At 37.4% G+C, this 17,566-nt stretch overlaps 1 protein-coding gene, 1 long non-coding RNA gene and 1 pseudogene across 3 annotated transcripts; 2 read left to right on the top strand and 1 right to left on the bottom strand.

Moving 5' to 3' along the window:
- Positions 1-1,191: 1,191 nt before the first annotated feature.
- Positions 1,192-6,634, top strand: LOC140988256 (uncharacterized). 2 transcript variants are annotated; one of them, XM_073457266.1, is made up of 10 exons: positions 1,192-1,455; positions 2,034-2,101; positions 2,189-2,266; positions 2,604-2,716; positions 2,827-2,892; positions 3,796-3,897; positions 3,978-4,533; positions 5,038-5,243; positions 5,606-5,769; positions 6,279-6,634. In XM_073457266.1, exons 1-10 carry the CDS (start codon positions 1,337-1,339, stop codon positions 6,412-6,414), a joined length of 1,608 nt encoding a protein of 535 aa, XP_073313367.1. In that variant the 5' UTR covers positions 1,192-1,336; the 3' UTR covers positions 6,415-6,634. The 2 variants fall into 2 exon arrangements, with proteins under 2 accessions (XP_073313367.1, XP_073313368.1); XM_073457267.1 differs by lacking the exon at positions 2,034-2,101.
- A 268-nt stretch (positions 6,635-6,902) lies between these two features.
- Positions 6,903-16,130, bottom strand: LOC140987204 (NADP-dependent malic enzyme-like; annotated as a pseudogene).
- On the top strand, positions 7,751-8,850 carry LOC140987205 (uncharacterized). The gene is made up of 3 exons (XR_012177086.1): positions 7,751-8,326; positions 8,409-8,700; positions 8,802-8,850. It is a non-coding gene; the product is annotated as an uncharacterized lncRNA (long non-coding RNA).
- Positions 16,131-17,566: the final 1,436 nt, after the last annotated feature.

Raw genomic sequence — 17,566 nt, 5'->3', positions numbered from 1 at the left:
ATGTGTTGCTCAAATGAAAGAAGGATACATAAAAAGCGACAGAACTAAACATATTCCTCCTAAGTTCTTCGCATTCACCAAGGAGCTTGAGAAGAATAAATGTATTGATGTTCGTCACATTCAATCAAGTGAAAACTCATCAGATCTCTTCACAAAGGCACTTCCTACGACAATATTCAGAAAGCACATATATAATATTGGGATGCGCAATCTACGAAATTTGTGAAGAATTGTTCGTGTCAACATGAGGGGGAGTTTACGTGACTGCACTCTTTTTCCCTTACTATGGTTTTTATCCCAATGGGTTTTTCCTAGTAAGGTTTTTAACGAGGCAGTATAAAAACACGTAATGTATACAATCATTATGATCATCATCACAAGGGGGAGTGTTGAAAAATTATTTAAAAATGTGAAAAATATTTGTGTTGAAAATGTGAATGTTGAATGTTGAAAATTAGGTAAAATTAGGTGTTGAATATTGAAAATTAGTGTGTGATGATGTAGGTAATGATGTATTTTATTTTTGGATTATTTGTAAAAATTTTCTATAAATAGATCTCTCATTTGTGAAGAAAATCACAATTGAGTTGAGAGAAAAATATTATAAAGTGTGTAGTGTGATAATTTTAAGAGTTTGAGATTTTTACTTTTTACCGTAAATTTTTACTTTTTCACAACAGTTTTGACAATTATTATTACTGCCAAATTTTGTAAAACTGATGAAACATAATTATCATATTTGAGTTAAAAGTTTTGTTATTATGTGTTTAAATTAAAATATTACTATTGTTATGTGTGGAATTTTTTTATTTTTATTTAATTATTTTTTTTAAAATAAAAGAATAATTTATTAATGTTTCGGGTTGGTCAAGTCGGTTCGAGTTCAAGTCGGATCTGGTTGAAAATATTTTTGTAATATTTTTATTTCAATCCGACGCGATCCCACCCCCGAATGACAACGATAGACTCCTAATTCTTCACTCCAAATCAAGCCCCGTGTTCTTGCACGATCTGGAAAATGTAATAGTGGACCAATTCATGGCCCAAAGCTTTGTCCCATTTCAATTGTGTGACTTCCTTTACTAAACGGACTTGGGCCCAATTTTTTTCCGATATTAAATTAAAATTAATTAAAAAAAATTTAATTGAAAAAAATAATAAATAGTTAATTAATTAAATTAGACACGTTTGCTTTCTGCTGCCAAATATTTGACACGCAAACGAACCGGGCGGAGACCCATCCCTTTTCGGCGCTAAATCTCACCCGAATGCTCTTCCTGCTGTGATGCATGTCGGAAATCACTTGAAAAATCGTGCAATTTCGGATAATTGATCGATGGAGGAGGATTTGATACCAGAGAGTGAGAGGTTACAAATCGAGCAAATTCGCGAGCTGGAATCGGAGGAGTTGGAAATCGAGGAAGTCGACAATGAGGATTTGTCTGACGAGGATATGTAAATGTCTAGTTGATTTTCAGATTCATTTTACAGAGTTTTTTCTTTCATAGTTTTAATTTTCACGTTTGTGTACGTACTGTTTTACTTTTTAGTGTTTGGTTTCTGGAAATTGACGTGTGGCTTGCATTATATGAATGCCTTTTATCACGTTTGGTTTGATTTAGGGCTTTTGGATGCCATTACATAGATTGTGAGTTCCATCGCTGGTTCATTATTGATTTTATCCTCTAAGAATTTGCTTAACATGTGATGCTAGATGTAATGGTGATCCCGACAGATTGTGTAGGTTTACTGTTTCTTTTTGTACGCATGCAAGCGCATGGGATACTTTGGTTCGCCGATAGTTCGTGTTGCCTTTTTGTGCATGTGCCTGTTTAGTTGCTGTGGATTACAAATTAGAGAGATGGACCAGTCAGAATGTAGGATATTCATTAGTAATTCTGTTACATGTTTGGAATTATCTTGAAAATTTTCAAGTTTATTGACACTCCGTGTACTGGGAAATGCTACGTGTATTATTATATTTTGTTCATTTTATTTTCTGTTAATTTGATCATTTTATCTCGGGTTTGTAGTCACCGTGGTGCTGCTGCATCCAACACTTATGATACCTCCTTAGTTGCATTGCATTCATACCTTGGTGGTAGGCATCTTCGTGTCAATTATCTTTTTTCCCCTACATATGTTTGAATCAAACATGAGATTCGATTGTTTTGTGCATGTGTATCAGAGGTTGATGACACTCATAACAGAATGGCATTTTTGGATGGTGGCGCTGTGCTGACGCTTCCGCTGTTCTATCTAGAAGGTACTTACCTAAACGTTGAGGTTGAATGACATCACCACTAACATTTTCCTATTTTGTAAGTCAACTTGAATTTTCTTCTGTTTTGGTTCAAGCATCCAAGAAAATTTTAGTGTTACACAATTTTTTTTATCCATTTGCATCAATAATGTCTTTCTATATCATTTATCATGGATGATGTCCTCCATTCAATTGAAGTTGATATTTATTTATGTTCTTGTTATAAATGCCATTAAAATTAATGAGATTATCACAAGGGATGTTGCATAAGGTAGGATCAAAGATGGACATCGGATCTATTTTTTTAGCTTCTGTATCACTAGTTTTCAACTTCTTGCAGGTATAGTTTTATTCCCTGAGGCGACACTTCCTCTTCGAGTGATTTTTCCTAATTTTATAACTGGAGTTGAACGAGCAATGAGACAAGCTGATGCTCCTTATACTATTGGTGTGGTATGTGAATCTTTCCTACTTCCTACCCATTTTACTTCCTTTTCATGTGTCACTACTTTATTTTAGATGTTTTTTTCTTGTGTTGTATTGATATTGGCGATATATTTCAGGTTCGTGTTTATAGAGATTCAAATAGTGACAGGATAAGATTTTCAACTACTGGCACAACTGCTGAGGTTAGCAGAATTCCTTTAACAGCTAGGTATTTTCGCTGCAGGAAATAGTTGGTTTTTCTGCTTTTAATGTCCAAGATTCTCTTGCTCTTTTCTGGACCAGATTGATTATGCTACTACCAATGCATTTTTGTAGTATCAGGCATTAAAATAAAAAAATGTAATCTAATATTATCAGGAGATGCAGCCATAATATGAATGACTTATTGCTTAGTATATTGTTTACTATTACTTATTTCATGATTATTAGAATTTCTTTTAAGCATACAAATTTTATAAACAACATACCATATGTACAACTCTACTAAACATAATATTTTTTTTATCCAGTATTTTATAGACAACATACCATTTGTACAACACTGCCGACCACCGGACAACGGCCGACGTGGTCACCCTCCCCTTCATTCATCTTTTTTGTCCTCCCGCTTCTCCTTTTCTTCCATCCATTTTTTCTTATACTCTTCCCGATAAGGGATTTTAGCACCAGACAAGACTAGATCCAACTAACATCTATCGGTAGGAACATAACAGAAAATATGATTCCCCTCTCTCTTCTCCCCCACTCTTTTCTACCTCTACCCTCCCCCACGTGGCTTCCTTACCTTCTTCCTAGAATACACATATTGGATCACGCGCCTCTTTTTGTTCATGCCCACAGTGTTCTCAATGCCTACATCAGAAACAAAGGGTATAGACTATGGCCCCTTGTTACCTGGAATCACTTGAGTATGTTACTTCAAAATTTCGTTTTATGAGGGTAATCTTAAGGAGTCAGGTTTCTGTAAGTTGAGAAATCTCTGTTGAGTTCTACTGCAAATGAACGATTAACTCCTTTCATCAACTTTAAATTTTATATAGAACATTTAGTTCTAGAATAATTCAGTTTCTTACAACTTATCGCAGATTCGGCAACATCGGCGGCTGGAAGACGGTTCGGTAAACGTGGTTGCCCGCGGCCAGCAGCGTTTTCGTCTGAAGCGCCGCTTGATTGATGCAGAGGGAGCAGTAAGTTCTTTTAAATTTTCAAGCTAGAGTTCATGTTTTTGTACAGTTCATTTTATCATTGTCTAACTGCTTTGAAATAGCCATGTGGAGAGGTTCAGATAATTAGGGAAGATCTGCCACTAAGAACACCACAGGAAGTCGTTGGCAAGCTGGCTCCATTGAGAAACTTGCAAACGAGCAGTATCTGGAGCACACCATCGTTAAAGGATTCTCAGCTTAATCACTGCAGCTGTGAGGAGGGAAAAGATTCTGATGCAATGTCAGAGGGGAGTTTTGAAAGTGAACTTTCATCAGCAGAAAAAAGTTTGCACCAATCTGCTCTAGCCTCTTGTTGCCCTAATGTAAATGATGAGTCAATGAGCAGTGATGAGGAGAACTTTGTGCAGCATTCAGAATTTCATCCTGAATTGTCAGGATTGGATATCTATTTGAGGTCGATTAATTCAGAACACAACAAACAGAACTTACATGCTAGTTCTAATGTTGGAAAAAGGACCTTCTCAGGTGTGCAACATCACTACAGGGCAAAATGGGACAAGCGCTCCGTAGCCCTGCTTCGGAATGTTCCTGGAGCATTTTGGCCCAGTTGGGTTTACAACATGTTCGATTCTTATTCTCTTGCTAGAAAGGCAGCTGGTAAGGTGACTTTCCTTTGCATGTTTGGGAGAATATCAACATCTACGCTATACATTAATTGAGACCACCTTATGTTAACTTTTTGGTACACCAAATATATAATGCCCATAATACGCTTCATAGTTTTAATAAGTCTATTTTTCTTTGTTTTTTTTGAAAGAAAAACCTCTAATTCAAACACATTATCTATTTTATCTATTTGTATCCCTTGTTAAGTAGAGACTTCTATACTGATTGCTTGGGTATACAGGATGTAAAACCTAGATGTCTAACTACTAGTTTATATTATGCATCAATTCATTAAGTATAGGAAATGAAGTATGGAACTTTTGCAAGTTCTGCAACATCTCATGTTCTATCCCTTTATTTTAAATGTCCTTTAAGTTCACATTACCTTAGTTTATGTTTTCTTTTTTAATTTGGCACAAAAGATAAATAGCCTTTACAAAATGAAGGTGCATGAACTGAAAACTTGTAAGTGATTTAATATATGTAATGTTGCAGATAGGTGGAAACAAGTTGTTAAATCACCAAGCATGGAGGGGCTTGTAATGAAACCAGATCTTCTTTCATTTCACATTGCTAGTAAAATTCCAATATCTGAATCTAAGAGGCAAGAGCTTTTGGAAATTGATGGTACTTCTTATAGATTGCGAAGGGAAATTGAGTTACTTGAAAGTTTTGATAAAATTCAGTGCAAATCTTGCCAGGTAATGTAGCATGTCATTACAGATTATTCATATATGCCTCGTGCTCCCATTTTTTTCATTCATTGGATGCTTCTATGTCCTCTTGGAATATAACTCATAAATAGGTGTCCACTTTCTAAAATTGTTTGTTACTCAATATTTTTTTAACGGGTCAAGGAATTGTGCATTATATTACAATCTCTATAACTGTGATTTGAATTTGTCATACATTTAAATATGAATGTGTTACCATGGATGAATATATATGTTATAGTATTCGTGTACCTTTGTGTCTTTGTTGCATCGATGATCACATTTTGCTTACCTTGTTTCTTTCATTGCTTACCTTGTTTCTTTCATTGCTTACCTTGTTTCTTTCATAGACGTTGATTGGAAGGCGACGTGATATGTTAATCATGTCTAGTGATGGGCCGCTTAGTGCCTATGCTAATCCGCATGGTTTTGTGCACGAGGTAATGACTCTCTTCAAAACAAATGGAGTAGGAGTTGCAGGACCTCCAGTGAAAGAGTTCAGCTGGTTTCCCGGGTATATTCTCTTCTTTCGACGGCTTCCTATGTCTCCTAATTAAAGATCCTGGTCTAAATTTGCTTATACTGGCATGGTATTTCATTGCCATCTGAGCCAATATATTTTGTAATGAGGCACCACAAATAAGATATACTGTCAGTCGTTTATTTATGGCAATAATATTTTATTGTTCAATGTTGGCGTTACTGCCTGATCCTTGATGAGTTGTGAGAATCACTACATGCCAAACTACCTTTGTTTGACCTGTTTCTAGCATATATCATATTTGTGACTTGATTTCACCAAAATTTAACAGGCAATCGGTTTAAGATTTAGCCAGTAAGAGTTGACTAGAAGAAAATCTTGAATAAAAGAAGCTTATTGCTTTGTTTTCCAACGTGTTACTGTTTCCCTTGGTATCAATGTCACGACAGGCACAATTAAATACTTTATACATTCTGACTCTTGGTTTGTTCTTCATCTGTCAAATGATGCGAGTTTGATATTTTGGGCTCGTATTGATGCAGGTATGCATGGTCGATGGCTGAATGCACCACATGTGGAACTCACTTGGGTTGGCACTTTTCAGCCACGAGGAAGAAAATGAGGCCACGGTCATTTTGGGGAATAAGAAGCTCGCAGGTTTTGGATGATACAAAGTAAAACAATGTTACTGTCTTTTGAGGACTTTGGTTCGCTGGTTTTTCATGTAGATTGTTTGTTGTTAGTCTGTGGAAAAAAGAGAGCTTTGATAAATAAAAAAAAAAATTGACGGCTGTTGTTAAAGTTGCTTGGGATGTTTTGCAAATATAGAATCAAATAATCAGAATCTGTAATTAAGCCACCTCCAGGTTTTAGTATTTTGTGAAATTTCTCTTTTTTTAGCTCTTGCAGGTTCAGAAATTTGGACAAGGGATGCCGTTTATCGCGGGATAAACACACCATTTAAAAATAGACTAAATATTGAAAATTAGAGGAGCAAAACGCATCTTTTTCTTAAAAAAAGAATTCATTGAATTACTTGTACAAATCGTGAGTGTTGGTGCTTCATCTTGATTTATTTGGAGTCGTGATACTTGATGTCATTATGATTCGTAGTACTCTCTGGCATCTCAAGGAAAGCAAGAAAACCGAAATAGAAAAGGAGAACAAAAATTAAGGGACAGACCATAATTTGCCATTTGCCCAAACGGGTGAATTTCAAATTCCGAAATCTTGTACAGCATCTTCCATCGACAAATTCAAGAACCCTGATTTCGCTTCAAACAATATTACTAGACAAACGTACAAAGAAATAAAACCTAAACAATAGAGTGGCAAAAAACTCAAAGAAACGAGTACAACCTTAAATCCAATTAAAGAAGAAAAGAGAGAACATTACAAGGCAAAGTGAAAACATTTGTAACATCAAACCACATGTTGATTATGTAGTTCGGTTAGCGATAGGTATGATACACCAGAGTATACATACAACTCTCGGCGAACTTGACAAGATCCTTGGGTCGTGGGAGCCTGGAAGCCAAACCTGCACGGCCAGAAGAAATGATATCAAGCTAATGTAACTTATTGTTAGCAATGTCAGTAGCACTCAAAACGGAAAAGGAAACCATTTAAATTCATTGTAAATAATTCATCGACTATGATAAAATCTTATGAATTTGTCCATGAGAACTTACCAAGTTCATATGCCTTTGCCGCAACTTCAGCTGCGATGTGGGCAGAATTCTTTCTAATATTTGTGAATATATCAGTCCCTTGGCATAGTTCTCTTCTGTCACTTGAGCTGCCAAAGTTTCCGCTGCAGCGAAAAAGTTACAATAGAATTGGAAGTCGTCCCTTTAAATTGTAGAATTATAATGCATTTTAAAGGCTCTGTGAATACTCACAGGCTACCAAGAGCAGATCATCATGTACACGCACTGTACCGGACATGATCAAACCCAAACCGAATCCAAGAAATATATAAGCATTATTTTCCTATAAAGATATGTGCTGGTGTTAGAATAGAGAATGAAGCAATAAAAAAGAGTGCTTCTTTAGGATGTCGATATAAACCTGACCAGGCACGAATACTTTCCCTTGTACTCCACTGGATCAAACGGACTTCCACTGGCAAAGATGGCACGTCGCTGCAAGTGATATTGTACTATGCAAACTCACCAATGTTTTGGCATAAGCACATTGGAGTTGAGTCGAGCTTGAGAAGTAGTATTCTTGAGTTTGACTACTTGAGGTGACTCAAACAAGCAATCTATCGAGAGCCAAGCTCACTCAGATATCCAGTCTACTCACATTTTTTATTTTTAATTTATTTATTTATGAAAGAAGTAATAATTTAATCATCTTAAAATAAAGTAGAAAACAAACAAATAACTATAGATCGAGTTTGAGTAGCTCAATGGACACCCGAACACGAATTTTATGTTTTTGAGATTACTAGAACAGCTTGGCCCTTTTACACCCCTAGTTTATAGAATTTCAAGGAAAAAAGATCCATTTACCTCACTCCAAGCATAAGCTTCTTCAGCAGTACACTCTGATTGTGAAGTTGGGTTTGAGAGAGCAAGAATCAGAGGTTTCTATACAAAAAAAATAGACTAAGATTAATTTTAGCACTTAAGTATGCATTTAAAAGGAGCGACACAGAGAATAAAAAGTAATCTCATTTAAAGAAGCCATGGTCTCTACGACTTCCTTTGTAAACGTTCTTCCAACACCCGAAGTTCCAATCAGAACTGTTGGTTTTATTGCCTGAAATTAGTAGATACATTAGATATCGAGCAAAATAATTACCGTGGAGATCTTAGCGATACAAAGGGCTCAATTCAAGACACGGTCTTCCCACTTTAACTGCATCCAAAAGTTCTTTAACTGGTTCATGATCATGAGCCCATGGTTACTTGAAATGATGAAGGGACTCTAGACGCGAACTGACAACTAACCCCTGTTGTCACAAATATAAAGTTCAATGATAGTAAACAAATTTATGTGGTACGTAATAAGAAAACAAAAGGGATGATGTCTTAAAGACGATCATTTTGTGCCTTAAGAGTCCGCAAGCCAGATTTTCTTCCTTGTCTCTTCGACTGGAGCATTTGTCTGCAGCCATGAGTCGAAAAATCAAGCAAGAAGCATAATTTAGCATGCACATTATTCAACAGCGATGACAAAAAAGAAACCATACCCTTTTGGATATCTTAAGGGCGATAAGTTCAGCTATACCTGTCCCAGCATTTAAGAAGCCAAAAATAGAAGTCAGATCAAATGATAAATTGTACCACATTCAAAGTTTATTTCAAAATTTCTAGGTAGCCCATTCATGCAAATATGGTAAGAGAATTCACAAAACATAGGATGTAGAAAATATATATAAATTATATAATCAAGCAGGGGGAATGGGAATTCAAGAATAAAGTAAATGTAACCTCTCCAGCTCCTAGGAATAAGAAAGTATGATCAGTTAAAGTTCCACCAACAAGTTTCAGAGCTGCGACAAGCCCCGCAAGAACTACAGAAGCTGTACCCTGAGATGCCATAACTAAATTATGATATATTCTTGACAAAGAGGGTAACATTTAAAATCAAACAGAAACATCAGAAGATCACTTTTACCTGGATATCATCATTAAACACGAGATGAGCCGTTCGGTATTTGGCAAGCAGCTCAAAGGCATTATGGTTTGCAAAATCTTCGAACTGACAAAATTATGAAAATTTGGACCAAATAAGAACCCGAATATCGATAATTGAAATGTGGCAAAAGATCATGCCCCACCTGTATCAAGACCTTCTCCCCATAATTTTGCTTTAGCGCAGACATGAACTCATCTAGGAGGTCGGCGTATTCCTGAAAGCAAATTGGAAGATATATCATTACCTTAAACATGCGAAAAAAGAAAACTTAAAAATGTAAAATTCTGTATTCTTATTTTCCAAACATAAATTTTTACAAGATAAAAGGAATTATTTAGACCTGACCGGTCGCTCTATTTTGCCTCAGACCAATGTAGAATTCATCTTCCAGCAATTTCTTGTTATTTGGGCCAACATCAATGGTAATAGGCAGGCACTGTCAGGGGAGCACACGAAATTATCAGAGCAAGATAACTATATATAGCTTGAGCTAAAAATTAGCAGATTTATTAAGCTATTCTATTAAAGCTTGAGCTAAGAGTGAGAGTTGCGCTTACTACTGAGGGACGGACTCCTCCAAGTGCAGTATACAGAGCTAGTTTTCCTACAGGAATTCCCATACCCTGCAACAATTTCGTGTTGGGGAATTACACCCCCGAAGCGATGCCGACCACGATGATAATAGTACCCAAAAAATGCGGAATAAAATAACCAACAAGAACACAAAGATTTACGTGGTTCACCCAAGATAGGCTACGTCCACGGAGCACTGCAACTTTTATAACCGGAAGGAATATTACGACGAGTGTATACACCAATACACTCAATATTTCTCACACTCCCAACCCGAGTATACCGAGAAAATAATTTCTCTAACTCACACAAGAGAATTCCCGCACTCAAGAAAAAAATACACTCTTTTTTTCTATGCACTCTCTATTTATCAAAGTTAAAAAGCTTTTGATTTTGGGATACAATAACTGAAGGAATCGAGTTCTATTTATAACTAAGTTCTTCCTGCAGTTTTTGTAAATCTTCCGATGTGGGATGAAATATTCTGAATATTTTATTTGCGTGGGTCTCTCCACTTGCCTAACAATTCTCCCACTTGAAGACTTGATTTCAATCATGTCTTAACACCATCAGTGCAGCAGCTCATATATCTCCATTTATACTTGCAGTCCAACTGAAGTTGAACACAACTTCAGTTTGTCCATGGTTACCGTCTTCGTGAGCATATCGGCTGGATTTTTACTTCCAGGAATCTTCTCTAGCATCAAGACTCCATCCTCCAGCACTGATCTGATGAAATGGTACCTAACCTGTATATGCTTTGTCCTAGCATGATAAACAGGATTTTTTGCTAAATGAATAGCACTCTGACTGTCACAGTGTAATGTGCTATGTTCAAGCTTCTGACCCAATTCCTCCAGAAAGGATTTCAACCATATCATCTCCTTGCTAGCTTCTGTAACTGCAACATATTCAGCCTCAGTAGTCGAAAGCGCAACAATCTTTTGCAGCTTAGACACCCAGCTTACAACTGTACCACCTAATGTGAACACATATCCGGTAGTACTTTTCCTGCCATCCAGGTCACCACCCATATCGGCATCGACAAAACCCTGTAAGCCAAATTTTGATCTCCTGAAGCATAAAGAACAACTAGCAGTACCTTTCAAATACCTAAGAATCCACTTAACTGCTTCCCAGTGTTGCTTTCCTGGATTACTCATAAACCTGCTCACAACTACCACTGCATGTGCTATGTCTGGTCTTGTGCACACCATTGCATACATGAGGCTTCCGACAGCAGAAGCATAAGGAACCTTATTCATATAAGCCTGATCCTGCTCCGTCGATGGTGATTGTGCTTTGGTTAGTTTGAAATGACTAGCCAAAGGAGTACTCACAGATTTAGCTTCATCCATATTAAATCTGCTAACCACCTTTTTCACGTACTCTTCTTGAGATAACTTCAAGAATCCATTCACCCGGTCTCTGAAGATCCTCATTCCAAGGATTTGCTTTGCAGCACCCAAATCCTTCATGGCAAATTCCTTTGATAAATCTTTCTTGAGTTTATCAATTTCTTCCAGACAAGCTCCAGCTATCAGCATATCATCTACATATAGCAGTAGTATGATATAAGAACCGTCAAACTTTTTCACATAACAGCAGTGATCAGCTTGACACCTTAGGAATCTATTTTCACTCATGAATCCATCAAACTTCTTGTACCACTGTCTTGGAGCTTGTTTGAGACCGTACAAGCTCTTCTGAAGTTTGCACACCATTCTCTCTTTTCCCCGTACTTCAAAGCCATGTGGCTGCTTCATGTAAATTTCTTCATCTAGATCACCATGAAGAAACGCAGTCTTTACATCCAACTGCTCCAAATGTAACTCTTCCTTCGCCACTAGTCCAAGTACTGTCCTGATAGTGGTTAATTTAACCACCGGAGAGAAAATCTCGGTGTAATTAATTCCTTCCCGTTGTTGGAAGCCTTTTACAACAAGTCTTGCCTTGTACCGCTTGCTACCATCATGCTCTTATTTTAACCGGTACACCCACATATTATGTAACGCCTTTTTGCCTTGCGGAAGTTCTGTCAACTCCCACGTCTGATTGGATGACAGTGAATCCATCTCATCTTCCATGGCCAACTCCCACTTGGTTGAATCATCATTTTGCATCGCCTCTTCATAGGTCTCCGGTTCACCTTTGTCTGTCAGCAAAATATAGTGAAGTGCAGGGGAGTATATCTCATGTGGCCTAATGGTTCTCAAAGATCTCCTGAGTTCAATCACCGGAGTTTGTGGGTCATCATCTTGTGCAGTTTCTTCTTCATCTTCATGGTTACTGGTTTTCGATTCATTCACTGGAATGTTTATCAATGGCACTTCATCAGTCTTCTTGACTTCAGGACATTCATCTCCAGCTCCAATGTCTGACGTGTCCTTGTATAGAAGTTTCTCATTAAAGATTACATCCCTGCTCCGAATGATCTTCCGATTTTGGTCATCCCAGAAACGATAACCAAACTCATTATCTCCATAACCAATAAAGAAGTACTTCTTTGATTTCGGATCAAGTTTTGTTCTGCTTGCTGAATCAATATGAACATAGGATAGACATCCAAACACTTTCAAGAAAGAAAGGTTTACTTCTTTGCCGCTCCAAACCTCTTCGGGTATTTTGTAGTCCAGTGGTACCGAAGGTCCTCTGTTGATCAGATATGCTGCAGTGTTAACAGCATCAGCCCAGAATGATTTTGGCAATCCAGAATGCAATCTCATGCTCCTTGCGCGTTCATTCAAGGTCCTGTTCATCCTTTCAGCTACACCATTCTGTTGAGGTGTACCAGGAATGGTTTTCTCCATCTTGATCCCGTTCTGTGCACAATATTTCTTGAACTCATCATCTTCATATTCTCCACCATTGTCAGACCGTAAGCACTTCACCTTCAAGTTGGTCTCATTTTCCACCATGGCTTTCCACCTTTTAAAGGTCTCGTAAACATCAGATTTATTTTTCAGAAAATAAACCCAAACTTTTCTACTCGAATCGTCAATGAATGTGACATAGTATCTCGAGCCTCCAAGGGATGTCACAGGAGATGGTCCCCATACATCAGTATGAACCAGCTCCAACTTTGCTGCTTTCGGTTCTCTACCGCCTTTTGAAAAGCTCACCTTCTTCTGCTTTCCAAAGATACAGCTTTCACATAGTTGGTGTTCAACAGTCTTTAATTCTGGTAGCTTTCCTTTTGACACCAACATCTTCATTCCCTTCTCACTCATGTGTCCAAGTCTATAATGCCATAGACTTGAATTGGCTCCAGCATCCACAGCTGCTAATGTGTCTCTGCAACTGGAAGTCATATACAATGTTCCAGTTTTCTTTCCTCGAGCAACAATCATGGCTCCTTTGTTCACTTTCCAGGAACCATCACCGAAGGTCACATTGTGGCCTTCATCATCGAGCTGTCCCACCGAGATCAGATTGCGTGTCAATTTTGGTACATGTCTGACTTTGTTGATTTTCCAGACAGATCCATTTGACATCTTCATCCGTACATCACCCATACCAACAATTTCCAAGGGTTTTCCATCAGCCAGGAAAACTTTTCCGTAATCGCCAGCGATGTAATTATCAAATACATCGCGATCACCAGTGGTATGAAACGAAGCTCCCGAGTCCATAACCCAAGAATCAACAGGGCTTTCCATGGATAATAGCAGAGCATCATGTACTTCATCAGTGACAGCATTGGCATTATTCTTCGTTGATCTGCAGTTCTTTTTCAGGTGACCAGTCTCACCACAGCTCCAGCACTTCATATTCTTTTCAAAGATGTTTTTGTCTTTTCCATTTCTTGACTTGGATCTACCGCGCCATCGGTTGGAACTCCTTTCACCACTCCTGCCTCTTCCTCTGTTATCAAGATTTAGAGCAGATCTCGATGATGTTGCTTCACCCGAGTCTTTCCTGCGAACATCTTCAGCAAGGATTTGATCTCTAACATCATTGAGTTGTAGTTTTCCTTTTCCAACAGAGTTTCTAACCGCTGCCCGCATCGGTTCCCAATTGTCTGGTAAAGACGCCAGAAGAATAAGTGCCCGAATCTCATCATCAAATTTGATGTCCACCGATGTCAGCTGGGAGACAATCGTGTTGAATTCATTTATGTGTTTTGCCACCGAAGCACCTTCTCCCATATTCAAGTTGAATAACTTTTTCATGAGATGTACTTTGTTGTTTGCTGATGGCTTCTCGTACATGTCCGATAGAATGGTCATCATGTCCTCCGTGGTTTTGGCCTCCGCCACGTTATGCGCCCCGTTCTTTGTTAGGGTCAATCGTATGACACCTAAAACCTGTCGGTCAAGGAGCTCCCAATCATCATCCTCCATCTTTTCCGGTTTCTTTCCTGATAGAGGTTGATGCAGCTTCTTACTGTACAGATAATCTCTTATCTGTAACCGCCAGAACGAAAAATCTGTTCCATCGAACTTGTTGATTCCTGGTCCCGATCCATCATCTCCGGCCATCACTTCTCTAGCATTAGCAAAAAATCTAAAAAATCTTTTCAGATGTGGTAGATCAGACAAAGCTGCAACCACAGAGCATACTCAGAATTCTTAAGAATTTTCACAACAAGGCTCTGATACCAGTTGTTGGGGAATTACACCCGCGAAGCGATGCCGACCACGATGATAATAGTACCCAAAAAATGCGGAATAAAATAACCAACAAGAACACAAAGATTTACGTGGTTCACTCAATATAGGCTACGTCCACGGAGCACGGCAACTTTTATAACCGGAAGAAATATTACAACAAGTGTATACACCAATACACTCAATATTTCTCACACTCCCAACCCGAGTATACCGAGAAAATAATTTTCTAACTCACACAAGAGAATTCCCGCACTCAAGAAAAAAATAAACTCCTTTTTTCTATGCACTCTTTATTTATCAAAGCTAAAAAGTTTTTGATTTTGGGATACAATAACTGAAGGAATCGAGTTCTATTTATAACTAAGTTCTTCCAGCAGTTTTTGTAAACCTTCCGATATGGGATGAAATATTCTGAATATTTTATTTGCGTGGGTTCCTCCGCTTGCCTAACATTTCGAACAATTTCCTATTGTAATTTCACAGAAAGTATATGCTTCAGCTTCTAAGAAAGTATAAGAATATTTTATTTCACCTGGCAGCCAAGATCTCCAAGTCCTAAAATACGCTCTCCATCAGTTACAACAATAACTTGAATCGACTTTTCTTGCCAGTTTTTCAAGACTTCAAGAATCTTCCCCCTGCAGAAGTTGGATCATCGAGTTATCAAAATAAATCACAGAGAAAAGTTCTCTATGGGGTAACATTAACTGAAAAGAAAGCGCTCAAGGTAGTACTTTTTTTTTAAGCTGATAAAGAGAACCTGCGGACGCCTGAATATGCTACCATACTTCTGGCAGGCCTCACCGACTGTTGGAGTATAGACAACAGGTAGAAGTTCTTCAATATGATCAATAAGAAGCTTGAAAAACAGCTTTTCATTTCTCTCCTGCATGTTTAGGAAATGAAATCACACACATCTTTCAGATTTTTTTTGAATAAAAGATCAGATATCTTTCCCAATTCTAATAGGATTTTAAAATCATTCGTCACATTACGATTCTACTCTTCATTTTCCATGTCCAAACGCTCGGTCTTAACTTAAACAGAATGTATGCTATAATGTGTGCGTTAATGTTTCGCACCTGGAGATCCATCATGGCCATATATCGCTGCAATGGAACTTTACAATCACGTAGATTCTTCATCAACTGCTTCTCCTGATCACCCAAATAGGGAAAAGTTATTATAAGCAAAACAGGAGAAAAGTGTGATGAATAAAATGAAATAATAATCACAAGACATTACCTGAAGCTCTTGAGAAAATAGTGCTGCAGGCAAAAAACCTGTCAGGTAATGTGACTCTCTTTCCTTTTCAGTGAAAGCCATCCCTTTGTTGTGACGTGGATCGCGCAATAATGTAGTCCCACTGAAGATACATGTGACATATTTCAGATAAGCAAATGAAGGGAAGAAGACCATTTAATAGAAAAACAGATATGATGATGCAAGATCCAGCCAGACATACATAATATGCACCCAAGGAATAATTCTTGCCTTGGCTTGGAATGGAGCAAAAGCATCACGTAATGGGATATTGATATAAATCAAGACCGGTGATGACAAATCTAACTCGAATATCGTGTAATTATACTTTGATGTAGGATCTTTGTAGTTGAGTTCCTAACATTTGTTCCGGATATAACAATGTTTTTCGATGGTCGATACCGATCATGAATGGAAAAGAATAAGTTTTCACATCCCAAAATGCTCAAATAATAGTGACATATTTGTTGCAATTTTGAAAGAACAAGTCTCGGCTCTTTCTTGCCTCTTTTTGTTGATAATAATGATTATATTAATTAATCACTAGTCTTTATCTAAAGTTAATAACAATGGAAGATGGGAGTTAGAAAACTAACCCCCTCTAAAATCCAAATTTAACATTGGAATTCTATTTGGTTCGGGTCGGGTCAGCCATCATGGGCGACCCATTACCATTAACCCGTTAATTATTTCTTACAACTGACATTGATAATTCAAGAATTTTGAAGAATGTGATGACTTGGCTGGCTACCGTAAAAGTCCATGGTGGTGACAAGCTGATCCTCCGACGCCCTATACTCGCCGTACACATCCTCAACACCTTCTCCGACCCCGGTTTTGTTCACTAAATCAATCACCGATTCTCCGTTCATTTCCTTGAATGTGCTCTTGGTTCTTGTCTCCAACACTTGAAGAAATCCAAATGCCAACGAAATGAGCTGGTTCAAGTGTACCCGATCGGCTGAATGATGAGAGCATAATGGAATGTCTCTATAAAATGTATAGAGAGAGAGAGACGGAGATTTCCGCCTTCTTGGCAACGTTAAAAGTTGGTAGTTGGAGGTTGACAAATGTGTCATTTCTTATGAATTTGGTGAATAACTAATGATAATAATCATAATAGAGTGAGTACCGTTTCACGGATCTTAATCTGTGAGACGGGTCAACCCTATCCATATTCACAATAAAAAGTAATACTCTTAACATAAAAAGTAATACTTTTTTATGAATGACCCAAATAAGAGATCCGTCTCACAAAAACAACCCGTGAGACCGTCTCACACAAGTTTTTGCCATCATAATAATACTGATTAAAGTTTTTTGGCTACCCAAAGTCCATTTTCGTAAACAAAAATCGATCCACTAATTTAAGTGTGCGTGGCTAGTATCCTAATTATTAACGTGATATTGATTAAAGTTTTTTGGCTATCCAAAGTCCATTTTCGTAAACAAAAATCGATCCACTAATTTGTGCGTGGCTAGTATCCTAATTATTAACGGTATCACGGTTCTTTATTATTGAGACTAATCAATTTATTTAAAATAAAAAATAATAATTTTAATAGATGATACAAATAGAAGATCGGTATAATAAAAATCTCTAATGAAACCGTCACATAAAATAAAATGAATGATTAAAATTACAATGTTTTAATAAGATAAAAATAAAAGTATAGTATTTTGATTTTAAAAAAAAAAATCCAATAACAAGCTTGTGATATTCAGAGAATAAC

Source organism: Primulina huaijiensis, chromosome 11 (genome assembly GCF_012295235.1).
Source record: "Primulina huaijiensis isolate GDHJ02 chromosome 11, ASM1229523v2, whole genome shotgun sequence".
NCBI classification, from domain to species: Eukaryota; Viridiplantae; Streptophyta; class Magnoliopsida; order Lamiales; family Gesneriaceae; genus Primulina; species Primulina huaijiensis.
Note: the sequence above shows the minus strand (reverse complement) of the source record. Positions and strands in the feature narration are given on the sequence as shown.